Source organism: Eutrigla gurnardus (assembly GCF_963514095.1).
Source record: "Eutrigla gurnardus genome assembly, chromosome: 4".
Taxonomy (NCBI): domain Eukaryota; kingdom Metazoa; phylum Chordata; class Actinopteri; order Perciformes; family Triglidae; genus Eutrigla; species Eutrigla gurnardus.
This window is the reverse complement of record NC_139918.1, coordinates 18,748,203-18,762,917: the sequence shown is the minus strand read 5'-3', so window position 1 is coordinate 18,762,917 and position 14,715 is coordinate 18,748,203. Positions and strand designations below refer to the sequence as shown.

The following is a 14,715-nucleotide window of genomic DNA, read 5'->3' as shown; positions in this document are numbered from 1 at the left end:
GCCAATGTGAAATAAAAATATATTATTTGCTTCTTCAGATGATTTGTTTGAATTCAAATGTTTACACTTGGAAAAGGCAGAAACTATAGTCTGTTGGAATTTATTTGTATCATTATTTCTTAGCAGAACAGCTCCTGTTATTCAGTTATGGTAACATTTCTGCCAAACACACTAAGTTAGAGACCAATCACAACAGAGTGGGCCGGCTGACCAATCAGAGCAAACTGGGCTTTTTGGGAGGGAGGGGCAGGAGCTCAAACAGAGTGTAGCATTAAAGCATATAAACATGTTCTAGAAGGAACCTAAAATAAAAGTATGAACCTGAAAATGAGCATTATATGTCTCCTTTACATATGGAGTTCCCTACCACCATGTAATATTCAATTCAATATCAAATTTTATGTAAGTAAAAGTGCCGAAGTCCATTCAGCAAAATGTACTTAACAGTAGAAGTAGAATGGCTATTATTATATATTATGTTATTGGATTATTATTGCTAATGCATTAATATGTATGCAATATGTTTGTATGTATGTTGCAGTTGGTCAAGTTGAAGCTAATTTTGAGGCTATATACTGTTGTAAGTTTAAGCTAGCATTACATCATGTGTGCTCGACATTGCTTTTGTGTGTAAAATGATTATGAAGTAACCTGTTATCATAGTTGTTACACATGTGTAGTGCAGTAAAATGTACAACATCTCCCTCTGGAGTAGAAAGTAGTACATCAAAATAGTACTTATATTTCACCACTGCCTTTGTGTGAGTTTATATATTATTTTTTTTATTATTTTTTTTATGATTGTAGACGTGAGCCATCCTGTCATCTAGGGGTTTCAAAAGTTTATGGAGACCCTCTGATCTCTCCTCAGCTCCTGAGCATTGGGAGGGACAATAGACAGTGAGAAAGGACGGCAGCCTCAACACAGCAAGGAACACAGATGGTAACACCTTGAATACAGCACTCTAACCCCGGGTTAATAAGGGTTAAAGGCCAGGGGGTCGATTGGCTCCTCAGTCCGAGATGAATGACATCACAATTCACATGACAAAAAGTGGTGGCTGTCTTACTTCCAGAGTTTGGCGGGACGGCATTAAGTTGGAGTTAATCCACACTTGAGCAAAAGTATGGTATAAACGGGAGATTTGACATTTCAAGTAGAGGGTTGTTAGCTAATGAGCTACAAGAAGTGTGAAAGTCGTTCAATGTATATCTTTATTCAGTGAGGGCGCCAGGACTCATAAAGATCATTAAGAATAGTTAAAAGCAGAAAATAATAGTGTCACAACAAACCACATTATTCCAGACAAAATATTGGTGAAATTATTTTTGGACAAAATTATTTATTTTTTACCTTTTGCTATGTAACCATTCTATGGTGACGTGTTGCTATAAATCACTTCGAAGTTACTGAATAACTCTAGTTAGTTTAGTCGGGTTTCAGCAACAACTTACATGTACAGTACAGTACAGCAGAGTTTCAAACACCTGTCAGCATCCATGGGCATCCGTCAAGGCAAACTGACAGCAGCGGGGCGGCGTCCTGAGGCCGCGAGGCAGAAGCAGCTCTGAAACCCCCGTGGTTAGATCCCATCTCTCCGTGTCCTGCTTAGCGGGCATTTTAGAGCCAGGCACCACGCTCCGCACAGCAGCTCTTTAGACGGAGAGAGGAAAGAACAAGAGGGGTGGAGACATTATCTGGTGGGACGCACAATGTCCAAAACAACACAAAGCACTGGGGGGGTTTTCCCACCGAATTTCGACAGGCCTGTGAAGAGGGAGGTGGCGAGGGCTGGTCAGAGTCCTCGGGACAAAGAGTGGGCTAGAGGTCATCTCAGGCTCTGTGCTCGGGGCGAGAATTCAAGAGGAGAGTTTTTTGATCTGAAAATGTAAACTCAGATCAGGTTGTGTACGTGTGTATCATCACTTTCATCATGAATGATATCAACACTGTGTTGACACGGGGGTGTATGTCTTGAGGAGAACTATCAGAGTAATTATTAGAACATTTATCTCGACTTTGATTATGATGCTCAGTGTTTTGTTTTATTTTTCGGGGGGGTGGAGTTCAGCTTCACTTAAATGAGCTCAGTCATTCGTGAAATGATAAGCATGGCCAGATGCTATTATGAGGGCAGGTGTCTATTAGATCCCCTCTCTCGGCCTATGAGAGTTCGAGATACATCCTCCATGACACAATGACCTCCACAATGACCAGTGAACGTCTCAAGGACACAAATAGACCATTTTGCACACTCAAAATGTGAGCCTTGCTTACAAACAAGGGTCAATATTTACCCCTCGGTGCACCCAGATACCCGGGCGGAGGCTAAATTGCTCTTGCTGACCAAATTAAGAACAGCTGACCTGATGTGGGTGTTAAGTGGACGCAGAAATGTCACCAGAATGGTAATCTGTTTTTTGCATGGTACTCCGGCTTTTGTCTTGTCCGTCCCTATTGGAGGACAACAAGAGGCTATAAGCTCCTTATCATCACATTACAATTATGAAGGATGAATCAGGAACTATGGCCCCGTGGAGTCTCCTCTCATACTTCTATACAGCTCCCCCAGATAGAGAGCTTTCATTATGCATGCATGCAACCCATATTGAAGGGTCGCTGCAAAACTTAGCGTTTGCTGCTGCAAAACAATTGAGAAGACAAAAATACCGCCCACACTCCAACTTCCAGCAGCAGAAGTAATTCCTGAAGAATGTATTGTTTCACTAAAATGTTGTTGAGTGCGCGTCACAGGTTATGGTTTAGTAAGAGCTTGCAAAGAATCATTCACATAACATTTCATGAAAAACGTACCATCAGGGCCGAAGCTTGTCATGTTCTGGTTCCAAGTTTGTATTTTTTAAAACAGCGTTGATTTTTTAGAATACGTTTCAAATATGCGAGGTCCTTCTGCTGCACAAAACTAACCCAAATGGAAGACACCAGCCAAAGACATTCTCATAATCTGGCATTTAAAAGTTAAAGGTGTCTGCAAATTGCTGAGTAATGATCTATAGAGCAGGAAAACTGTTACCGCTAATGAATAAATGAATAAATATGATATCATTTTTGGAAAAACAAAAAAGCGATTTGAGAAAAACAGACAGAAGGGCATACACATGCTAACGCTAGTTGATGATATGCTAATGTACTCTAAGCTAATGTTAGCTCCACAGGTTTTTACGTAGAAATGTAAAATTTTATATCATATTTCCTTTAACCTCTCTGGGTTACGAGTATCACTATTACACAATAATAAACCATGACCAGCACTTATTCCATGATACCTGAACATGAAGAAAATCTGAAACGACTGCATGACAGTCCATGGAGCAGAGTTAGTTGTACATATGATGTTGTTGTTTCCCACTGGATTTCATTTTAGGGATGTAGCTAGACAAGCCCAAAACTTAAAGCTGTCATTGAAGCATTTCCATTATGGGATGTCTAACATTGAAGGGACACCTGCAGTGAAAGTGTATCTTTATGGTCTTCTTCGTTGGCAGAGAAAACAAGCCCCCCCCCCCCCCCCCTCCGCCACATTCAAAAACAAAATCTCCTTTGAATAGGTGGCGACTTGTGATGTAGAACCAGAGTGACTTGGTTTGAAAAGTCACACCATCATCACATTGTGTGGCTCTCCGAAGTGATCAATTTTCCGCTTTCAGTGTTATTGTGTCACACATCCTAAATCCCCCCCCCCCCCACCCCTCTCCGGAAGCTGCGCTTCCACCAGTATGTTGTTGACTTTTTCCAAAAACAACCAGCTAAATCAAAAAGGGATGAATTGGAGTGAAGGCACAAAGAGCATTGTTCATTCACTATTGATATCGAGTGCATAATCTATTCATTAGCCTTGATGTGAACCACCACTGACGACCACGACCCCCATCAGGCACCATAACAACCCTCAGACCGATACGACACCAATTCACCCTCCGGGTGGTGGAGGGGCGGCGAGGGTTTCCGGTGAGTGTCAGGGGAGACGCTCTCCACAAGCAGGGGACCTGTCACTGTGTTTGTGAGGAGAGGCCATCAATCATGGAGCACAGCCAACCCGGCCTCAACTCTACTTTATGTTTGGAGAAAAAATACTGCATCAAACTGGAAACAATCAGACAAAAGATGGAAGGAGGGGAACCGGTAAACAGGCCACATGTCCTCAAGAGTGGCTGTCTATCTACTGAAGCTCCAACATCAAAACCACCCCATGTTCTCCGTTACATAGGTGTGGATAGGATGGATCCGTCAGAACTTCACTGGTCCTCTTATCTGAACAGCTTGGTCTGAGTTCTCAAAAGGCCTTTAAAACCAGGACCTTTGGAAGCGGGCAACAATAAGCCTTCTTTAGCACAGTGAAAGTGACAGCATGGCCCCCCCCCACCACCCCCACCCCCCTCCGGCCATTAAACCTCTTCCTGGATAAACAAGGGGAAGGCCCTTTATGAAGATGGAGAGGCTCACAGAGAGAAGCCATTGAGCCACTGAGGGGCCTGTCTTTGTTTTTGTGTTCAGGATCTTCTCAAAAGACACTCTGATAGGAGGGGGAGCTGTTATTTTTGTCTTTTAGTCCTCCTTACTGCCAGTCTTCTCTCAGCTGTGCCAAAACAGAGGTGTAAACTTAATTGACTGTAACATTTGCACAAAGTGAGGAGCTTCAACGACTGTCGGTGTACGCGAGATGATTTAATTCACATTTACTTGGATTCCTGTGCAATGCAGAATTCAAAACAGTTTGCATTAATTGCCGTTTGCCACACATAAGCGATACTTACTTGTGGATGCAGAGTATTTTGCACCCGTTTTCTCGGTTCCTTTGAGGGAGAAAAATGACTCAGAAACAAAGCTGCTGCACTTATTTCTCTTATGACCTAATCCCTTAAATTCCATGAATATGAAATCAGGAACACCCAAATGGTGATGGATTTAGTGAGTGTATTTGGAGGTGGAGGTGCCACCGTTTGATGTGGTCAAAGGGAGGCGCCGTCTGCCGACGACGGGCTGCCAGGTCTGTTGATGGGTTGCCAGATTTAAGGGGCAGCATGCTGTTGGAGCTGCGTTGTGTTTGGAGTGTGAATGAGGGGCACCTGTGACCTCTGGTCAGACTCTACTTGTGGCCTGCTGTGTGAGCACCACGCTCAAGACACACGCTGGCCCTGTCAGCTCTTCAACTGTCCACTAAGTGGACAACAATTGGACGGGCTCTGCAGGGCCGCCGCTGCTAAACTAGTGTGAAGGCACACACTTGTATCATCAAATCTGGTCTGCAGCCCGCTTTGTCAAAAGGTTGAATCATATGAGCATCAGTTATTGATTGTCACTCTCTCATCACAATTCTTATTTAATTACCAGGATCGTATTTAGTCTTCTTGCCCTCACAATTAAACCCTGATCTATCTCTGCATGATTTCCCATCTGCATGCATTCCTCCTTTGAGCATGCCTCTTGTGCTCAACACATCCTCTCAGGATCCTTACTTCATTACAGAGGTGTTTACTTCCAGTCAGGAAGGTTTCCCTATGAATGCAAAGGGGATGATCAGGTGTGGACAAGGAGGGCGGCTGCATTTAAATGGCTGCCGTACACAGGACTTTTAATTGAAAAGACATTACACGTCTAATCATTTTGGAAAGGTAGCACAGCCTCTGAATAAATGGATATCATTATGACAACGTGATGGGGCTTTTGAGGGGGGAGAAATGACAGAGACGCCATAGCAGCAAATAAACATCATAGTAAACATTTTATTCATCTTAAAAAAAATACAGTGCTTTTCAAGAGCTTCTCAAAGATATTCTTGACCTGCTGAGGCAAACGTGTTGTATCAAAAGCAAAGAAAATCACAGTGAGCACAGAGGCCAGGAAACATCTAATGTCCATATCAAGAAACACAAAATGTGTGTGTAAACATCCCTCTCAAGTAGGGTTTTCGAAAAACATTTACAAAATGTACAAAAATAGGCTTTATTGTGTGATAGTTCAAACCCCCCCCCCCTCACCAAAAAAAAGTCAGCTGAGGTGATTTCCTACCACGGTCTCCACACAGAGTCTAAGGTGACCCGAGGGGCAACAGGTGACATGCGATGGCTGTTTTGTGCACCCAAAGGCACCAGGGCCGTTCTGGGAACGAGAAAAGCGAACTGTCCGTCCGACGTTGGCACCACCTGGAAGCCTCCGTACAGCTTCATCGCTTCCGGGGAGGCGTGCATCGCTGAGCCACTTTTGCAAGGCGCGTGCGGAGCGGAGGCGGCCGGGATCTGGGTACCGGTCTGTCCAGGTCCCAGAGCACCTGTGTGAGGCGTGTAGAAGTTGACGACGTGGATTTGGGTCACGCAGGCCGCCAGGTGGCCGAGGAGACGAGTCCTCACGTCTGTGTTCACCCCTTCACACGTGGACAAGAAGCGGGTGACCTCTCCCACACACTCGCTGAACCCGGCTCTGTATTTACCCAGGACGGATGGGTCTGTGTTCACAGCAGCTGGAGGGGAACAGACACATGTGAGGATTAATATAAACACACACAGATAGGAAGAGATAACGAGCTTACAGCATATCATTAAATAATTGAAACCTTACTGAAATAATGAGCACACCATTTTTACCATTTCAAATTAGACACGTCAACATGATGGTCCTTACATACCAGTCATCTGAAGCCTCTGCAGGTTCCTGAGGTGCTTCACAGTCATCTCAAGGATATCTGCCTTCTCTAGTTTGGAGTGTCTGGAGCTCTAAATGGGAGAGGAAAAAAGGGTGACGATTAAATGCTGAATTTGGCTCCTAATTTCATTGTATTTCAATATTGTGATAATTCGTGTTGACATCCTTACATCTTTCTTGAGGGCTTCCAGGATGAGGCTCTTCAGCTGGCCAAGACTCTCGTTGATGCGCGCGCGCCTCCGCTTTTCCATGATTGGTTTGGAGGACTATAAAAAAGATGAAGAGGACCGTTTAAAAATAATGGAATAGCAGCTTTGAAACAGATGTTAGTTAAAATGCTCAGTTGTGAGAGCTCACCTTTCTGTGCTCTGTCACACTCCGGGGTTTATCGTGCATGGAGTCCCCACTCGCCGGCGTGGCAGCCACGGCTGATGGAGATGTTTTCTCTAAAGTACCGGCTGGCATCTTCAGTTTTACAAGTAAAACGCGTCCCAAAAAAAGTTTGTTTTAATCAATAATGAATGATAAAGATCCGTCCCGTGACGCCCGCCTTCTCCCGGCACAGCGCAGCACTTCAACTGTTGACAAATGTCCCGAGTGACTTCTGTCTCCTCGCCAAGCTGACGTCCACAGTTCACTCCTGCGTCCAGCGCCTTGGGGTTTATTTATAGAGCTCGAGCCTGCACGCGAGCGGCTCGTGTGCTCGTTCCCCGGGTTTCATCGGCCTGTCCAATGGGCGCGCGGGACACGGTGCCGGGGAGGCGGCGGGCTCGTGCGACAAGGCGCTCCCATTGGTTACCTGTCAGGATGCTGAGAGACCATTTAGCAAAAGAAGAGTTACTCGCTTTAAGTGAAGTCTTACAGTAGCGACAGCGCGAGGAAACGTGTTGCTGTGGGAGATGTAGTTCAGTGGATTTAATGAATGGGGAAAGTAATAGCTGCTTTGCACACCTTTTCTGCTTTAATGAAAATAAAAGTTGCAACAACAGATTCAACATTCGATTCATGTCAAAATTATTAATCGCTGTGGTGGTTTGATTTGTTTAATAATAAATAGGCATCTGACAATACATTCACTGTTTGAATGTTTTTGGTCAAATAAAACACAAATTCCTGCTGTATATTACTGTATTGTTTCGATGTTTGGCCCCCAAACTATTTTAAGTTCCTTTGGGCTATTGTGCCTTGCTATAGATATGGTCACTTTGTATTGAGCAAATTCTTAGTTACTTATTAATAAGAAAAAGTAAAACATTTTAATCAAAGACTACTCATCACAAATATGTAAATTAATCATCAAACATTTTCAAATAAACATGCGTCTTTATTATCAGCTGTACAGCAAACACAGAAAATACATTTGGCTTCTGTGTTTGCTGTACATTTGAGAATAAAGACAACTGATAATAAATACACATGCATCTTTATTATCAGATGTACAGCAAACACAGAAGCCAAATGTATGTTCTGTCATTTTTACTCAGAGTTCATGAGACAGTTAAACAACAAACGTGTGTGTGTGTGTGTGTGTGTGTGTGTGTGTGTGTGTGTGTGTGTGTGTGTGTGTGTGTGTGTCTTTTAAACATACAGACAGACACTTTTTCAGGGGTCATCGAGTGTTTCAGACTCAGAGATAAAGGCCTCATCCTCTGACACACTCCAGGCCTGAAGCTCAGCGAAGAAGAAAATCTCTGTCGCAGTCAGCTGCCATGAGCTCTGACCACTCTGCTGTTATCACAGGAAACAAAGCTAAAGAGTGACAAGTTAGTGATATTTTTATGGAAGTGTTTGTCTCCAAATTCTTTGAGGTGGCTGCAATTGTTTTGTGAAAAATCAAAACCATTAATTTTTGTTGCTGGTAAAGTTGTTTTTATTTTGTTTTGTTTTGTCCAGACTTTTATAAAAAAGCAAATCTGTTGAATCTGTTTTATTTTTCGTAATTAACGTCACTGCTTTTTTTTTTTTCTTTCTTTTTGGACATACTGATTACAAAGACAAATCTAATATGCATATTCTCGGGAATCAACATTTGGGCCTAAATTATAAATTCATATTGTTATTGTACCATAGCACCATTTTATTATATATTATTTATGTTTTTACTATTTTTGTTCAGTAACTAGTGTACAAGGTACAAAATCAGCAGTTTTATGGTATGGAAAGGGTGAAGTGTATAAAATACAATAGTTTACAAGATGGCTAATAAATGTCAGCTTTTTGTGGTTTTTTGGTTATTACATGCGAGGACTAAAATTTAGAAACTTTTTTTTCCAAGGATAATTATAATAAATTTATTGTAAATATTGTTGAGAACTAAAACATAAAATGGTGACGCTTTTGCAAGACATTTTACTTAAAGATTATTATATAAAATACACTTTAAAAATAATGAGGAGCTCTAGTAGTTTCTAATGTCTAATGTACAAATGGGAGCTAGTTGTTGCATAGTTTATCTGATACTGACATCTCTCTCTCTCCATCTGTCCAGGTTTAACATCGGATGCCTCTATCCTCTCTGATAGACTTCAAACACTCTTTAAAGCACCAAAATCCTCAGAGGTGAAATGACCCCAAAAGCCAGGTCAGCACTCACATCCACGGCTTCTTCTTCAGTGCGAGCGTGACACCTTCAAGCGCCGCTGGCTTCTTGACCTGAGTCGTTATCAAATTAAGTCGACATGGGTCAATCTGTCACAAAACTAATTCTAAAAAAAAAATCTTAAAAAAAATAAAGATTAGTGGCCAATAATGTAGAGATTCTCAGGATATGAAGATGGATTGCTCTCATTGTACTTCACAAGACACAAAACAAAAGTGCATACTGAATTTACCAAGTAAAAGCAGGGAAAGGAGGAGGTAACATCCAGTGGGAAAGTGATGCTCTATGCCTGGCCAACTGTTCTCATAAAATGAATCTTCTAACTGGATGTTTTAACAAGACGCTCCTTTGAAACGAGGTTCTGCTCACAGCAGATGAGAGGGTTTTCTGGAGGAGAGGCCACGCAACAATAAATTACATCCTATCAGTCCCGTTTCCAGCGAGCCTGCTGCTCTGTCACAAACAACCCTTTATTGTGAGGATGGTGATGTGGACATGAGGTTTATAGCGCAGCCCTGATCTATATCAGTGTGGGAACTGTGGGACAGGAGGCTCCACACAGCCAAGGAAGGGATGGAAACCTATCAAGGTCCAGCATGTGACTGATAACCACACGTGGAGGGAAACAGGAGGAGGAGAGACAAATTATTTTCAGTTCTGATCTAAATCCAGGTCAGTCTTTCCTTAACCCAAACTTTTTTATCCCTATGAGGAACCAACATAGTTGAATCGTCTGCATATAAAAGCAAAGCACTTGAGCGGATTGCTTTCATCTCATGATTTAAGATGTATATAATTGTGGATAAGATGAGCCCTTATACCTGGTAATTAGTTATCATGGAGACAAATTTGACAGGTTACATTAAAAAGAAAAAAATGTGGCTTAAATGTGATAAACCTCTTCGTATTGCCTCTACACCGCTGCCATCCTCCTCTCCATCTTCACCTGGTCTAAACGCTGTGCCCCCTGCTTGCCGCATTCTCCTCCGCATAGCCGCCACCTTCGTGTGGCAGTAAAATGACCATCCTCATCATCAAATACTGCGAAGGTTTCCCTTTCAACTGCTGGTATGAAAACATCTCAGGCCAGGAGGGGAGGGCACAGACAGAGGGGATCACTTAGACATCTCATCCAGCGCTCCGCTCGCTCTGCGGCCCTTCTTCTCCTTTTGAATTCCCCCTTAAAGAGGGAGGGGGGGGCCCTCCCATAGCAACTCCCAGCCCCTTGCTCTGTCTGCCTTTTGTCCCCCTCCCCAACAGCAGTTTCTGCTCCAGAAGCCTTAGACAAGGCCTCCATTAATTGCGGGCCTGTGTGGAATACACGTGGGACAATGGGCCCAACAGAGTGTCCGGCCCCCAGACAAGGCTGGAAACAAGTGGTACAGGAATCCGGCAGAATAGACTCGTCCTGGCTGATGTCACTGAATACATTTACCTACCTCAGAGCACATTCACTCTGTGCTTTGTTTTATTTGGACAAAAAAAAGAAGGGGAAAGGGGGAGGTAGCAGTATCAATGGAGAAGAGGAGCTGAAGCTGGGGGGGGTGCTCAAGGATGGGAAATAACTGGTCGTCATGGTGACATGCTGAATCAAAAATATGGTTGAATTTAGCGGAGGCAGAGATGTAAAAAGGGTGGAGGGCGTTAGATTAAACCCTGCGTGAGATAAGAGAAGACTGAAAACAGAGGTTTGGTTTTTTTTAGCGCATTCAGCCCTGTTTATACGGCAATAAAGAGGGGATAAAGACGCGGGAGATTAAGGGACTCATCGCGGCTCGTGTTTGTCAACAACAACCTGAGGAGTTTCAAGTCAGCTTATTCCAAGTCAGTACACCAGCAGAGAGGATGCTTAGCTAAGGGCAAGTGAAGCTGCGGAGGAAAAGGGGGACCATAGCAACTGGTATTTCACCATAACAACCTGCCATCTGTCACCTAACGTGGTGGGTTCTTTCTTTAAGAAAAGGAAAAAAATTCCACCATTAAGATCTTCAACTTGGAGGCAAAGGCAATGAAACTGAAGTCTTATTGAACTCTGGGTCTCCCCCTTTGAAAAGGGAACCCAGTCATCGCCTTATCCCTCATCAAATTGAAAAACGCTTTTAGAGATTCTAAGAGAGGCCTCACATTTAATTTTTAAAACCCCAGACATGAAAGTGTTCCCAAACCACATTCAACAGCGGAAAGTCTTTAAAGGGCTCGTTAGCATGTAGATTATATGCATTTCAGTGCATTGTCAAAGTATCTAAGTGTATTTACATGTTAATATGTTCAGGGATACCAACGTCTTGAAAAGGTGTTGGGGGGGGAGGCTGGTTAACTCCGTATTTTCTCTCGGTGCACCATGGGAATGTGATTTCTTTGTGCCATCAAGGTTCAAACACATTCCTGTACGGTCATGGACATTATGAGCACTGATTCCCTGCATCAAAACAACCTGTTGTTCCCTGGCTGCAAAACGAGGCTCCTGTCCAAATATATACTGTAAACATTCAATTAGATTGGATAAAATATCGCAGAATTGTTTGTCTTATATCGGCGCCGCGCCAAAAAGCTTCCACGAGAGCCCCGCTGATGTGCTGCTTATCCTGATCCAAGCTTAGTCCATATCCGTGAGTGTGTTTGCATTAGGATTTATGAATGTGAAGATGGCCCATTCTTGCCGCTCAAGATGACTCACAAGACCAGCGTTTTGGCCACTTATGCTGTGAAAGCAGCCTGGGGGATGGCCTTTCAGCACTCGAGGACCTCTGGCTGAGTCCCCTTCACACGGCAGATCAGCCTCACTTGGGAAAATGTCCCTGGTCTTTACAGGGGGAGCTGTCCTGAGGGATGGCGCGCTCCTTGTCCCAGGGCCTCCCTTCTTCACCTGCCGGCTTAGTGCTCATCACTTATGCACATAATCCCTGGTTAGTGCATGTGATCCATCAGCCCGGGGCCCAGGCCCCCGAGCCTCCCCTGCTCACATGCTTGCTGGGTGGCTCCTGGGTGGCCATGGCAACTCTCATCTTCTCATGACAGTTAGGCTTCAGTCATGGCTCTAAGTCCCTCTTCAGTCTCTGTGCGTCTTTTTCTGTCCGCTGCTTTCTGTCTCCTAAAGCCCTCCTCTGTTCGTGTGTTGCTCCATCTATGGGTCCCTGTGTCTCTTTTCTCCCCAGCGTGGCCGTTCCCATGCTTTGGCCCGGCCGGGTCCCAGAAACGGACTATAACTCAGCAACAGTGTGGCAGCTTTCAGGGGGCCACAGAAGTGCATTTAATGCCATTCTAGTATAAATTTAAGCTACAGATTGCGGACCAAATGAAGGCCTGACCTCATTTTTATTGTGAGTCTGATCTGTAAACTGAGATTGTAAGATACACTTGTGCACTTCTTTTCAGCGTGGTCACTCCAGGCCTCTGAGTGCGGATCGTCTTACCCCGACTCAACCCCGCAAGCCTCAACCATTAGTTTGTTTAAAGCGCTGAATATCGCACGGGCCCTCGAGGGAGCGAGCGAGGGAGAGGCAAACCCAGCGATGCTGTGTGGCCCCACACTAACAAGTGTCACAGTGATCCGGGGCCGGTCCTCCCCCTGTGTGAATGCCATGTGAGAGGCGGCTCCATCCATGCCCCTGCCACCTCCGCACAAGGCCCTCCATTGACTTCTAACCTGTTGAGGGACCACGGGGGACAAAGAGCTGCGGGGCGGGGCCCGTCCCTCCAACAAGCCTGTGAACAAACGTTAACACGGCTGCATCTGTCCACCCCCTGAATCACTGAATTTATTGACCAACCACAGAGCCCATTCAGGCCTGGAAGGCCTGATAAAGAAAAGGGGACAGGGATGCCATGAAGGGCCGGGGAAGAAGCCCATGCTTACGGGACAGGAGGGAGGAGAAGGTCTTTGTGGCCGTCTGGTGGGTCACAGACCTTTTACCAGACGTGGTCGCCTTTGTGTCATCTCTAAAATGAGGCCAACCGTAAGTGAGCATCAGGTTGGCCTTGTGTCCCGACTATAAATCAAGACGAGAGCCTCATGAGTGTCCAACCACCTTCCAAGAAGCTGCAGCAGACGGACATCTGCTCGCAGACTTTATGAAGAAACAAGTGAAAACAAATTAAGAAAGCACCTGAAAGGGGGGGGAAACTTTTGCCGCACAAAAAGTGTGCTACAGTGGCCGTTACTCTACAAATTTATTCCAAGCGGAGCCTGATCTCTCTGCGGGGACTGCTTCGAGTAAAAGAAACAAAGGCTAGGCATAAGCCCAGATCTTGAAAAGTACACAACTCGGACAAAAAAACGTATGGGCAAAAGAGAAAAGGAGACGAAGTCCAAAATGTTTTTGAAATAGCACACGTCTGAGCGCAAGCTTGAGAAAATCTTTCTGAGCGAGTAGCTGGCTGTGAGGAAGAAAGGCTGTGTGTTTTAGCTGCTTTATGTCTCTGCACCACTCTCCATCTGTTGCTCCGGCGGCACAAAAGGAATACAGCAGAGAGTACACAAAAACCCATATTGCTTTGTGGAGAGGCAACACTATCCACCAAACTACATGGCAAACACGGCTCCAAAGCAAGACGTCCCCGCTCTGTACACACCGGTGTTTACCCAAAAGATGATCCATGCAAGTCAGGGAGACACACATGAATTCATGATGCCTCCTCGTCCTCATCATGAATATTCCCAAAAAGGCTCTTCCCTGATCTGTGGGAGATTCTTTTCTCTTTGGTACAAGCGGGAACCCCCTACCCTTATTCAGAGTCCCCCCTAAATCCACCCATTCACTGCCTATAGGCCCTGATCTCCACATGAAATGATACCCGTCTTTCTCCTCCACTCTCGCGCCTTTAAGCGCCCATATGCCAGGCAGCGAGGAGGCTGGGAAAGCCCATAATTGATCAGTAAGTCTTGGCTGAAAAAGTGTGACCAGGGTCAGCCCCCCACGAAGCACGCAAGAGTGGCTCGATATACAGATTTATTGGGAAATGTGATGGGAGTTCTGCAGAGCAAACACAAGGGATATTTGTTGACAGTCACCCAAACAGTTTGGTGAAAAAAAAGGCACAAATATTGTATTACAGTTTCCAAAAACATGTTCCCTAGTGTTATTTCTTTCTTTCTCCGTGACAATAAAGAGGAAATGTCGGTGGTTATCGTCATATATTTCACATTTATTTCACATGTATGTAAAGTTATTATTAAAAAATATATAAAAATCAAACGTTAAGTGTTATAAAAGTTTCACAGCAGCAATTGTCTCATTGATTCGTTTTGATTAATTCTTCTGCTTGATTGAGTAAAACATTATCAGTCACGTACAGTACATTAGTGATGTTTAACGGTGGAATTAAACAAAGAATGTCGTATTCATTTCATTCTCTTATTAATGCAAACTCGTCATCCTTTCACGCAACACACACACACACACACACACACACACACACACACACACACACACACACACACACACACACACACACA

General features: G+C 44.3%; 1 protein-coding gene across 1 annotated transcript; it reads right to left on the bottom strand.

Moving 5' to 3' along the window:
* Nucleotides 1-5,787: 5,787 nt before the first annotated feature.
* On the bottom strand, nucleotides 5,788-7,339 carry LOC311012264 (transcription factor HES-1-B-like). The gene is made up of 4 exons (XM_084007645.1): nucleotides 7,019-7,339; nucleotides 6,832-6,927; nucleotides 6,645-6,732; nucleotides 5,788-6,479 (listed from the first exon to the last, which is right to left on the bottom strand). Exons 1-4 carry the CDS (start codon nucleotides 7,124-7,126, stop codon nucleotides 6,028-6,030), a joined length of 744 nt encoding a protein of 247 aa, XP_083863771.1. The 5' UTR covers nucleotides 7,127-7,339; the 3' UTR covers nucleotides 5,788-6,027.
* Between the last annotated feature and the right edge of the window lie 7,376 nt (nucleotides 7,340-14,715).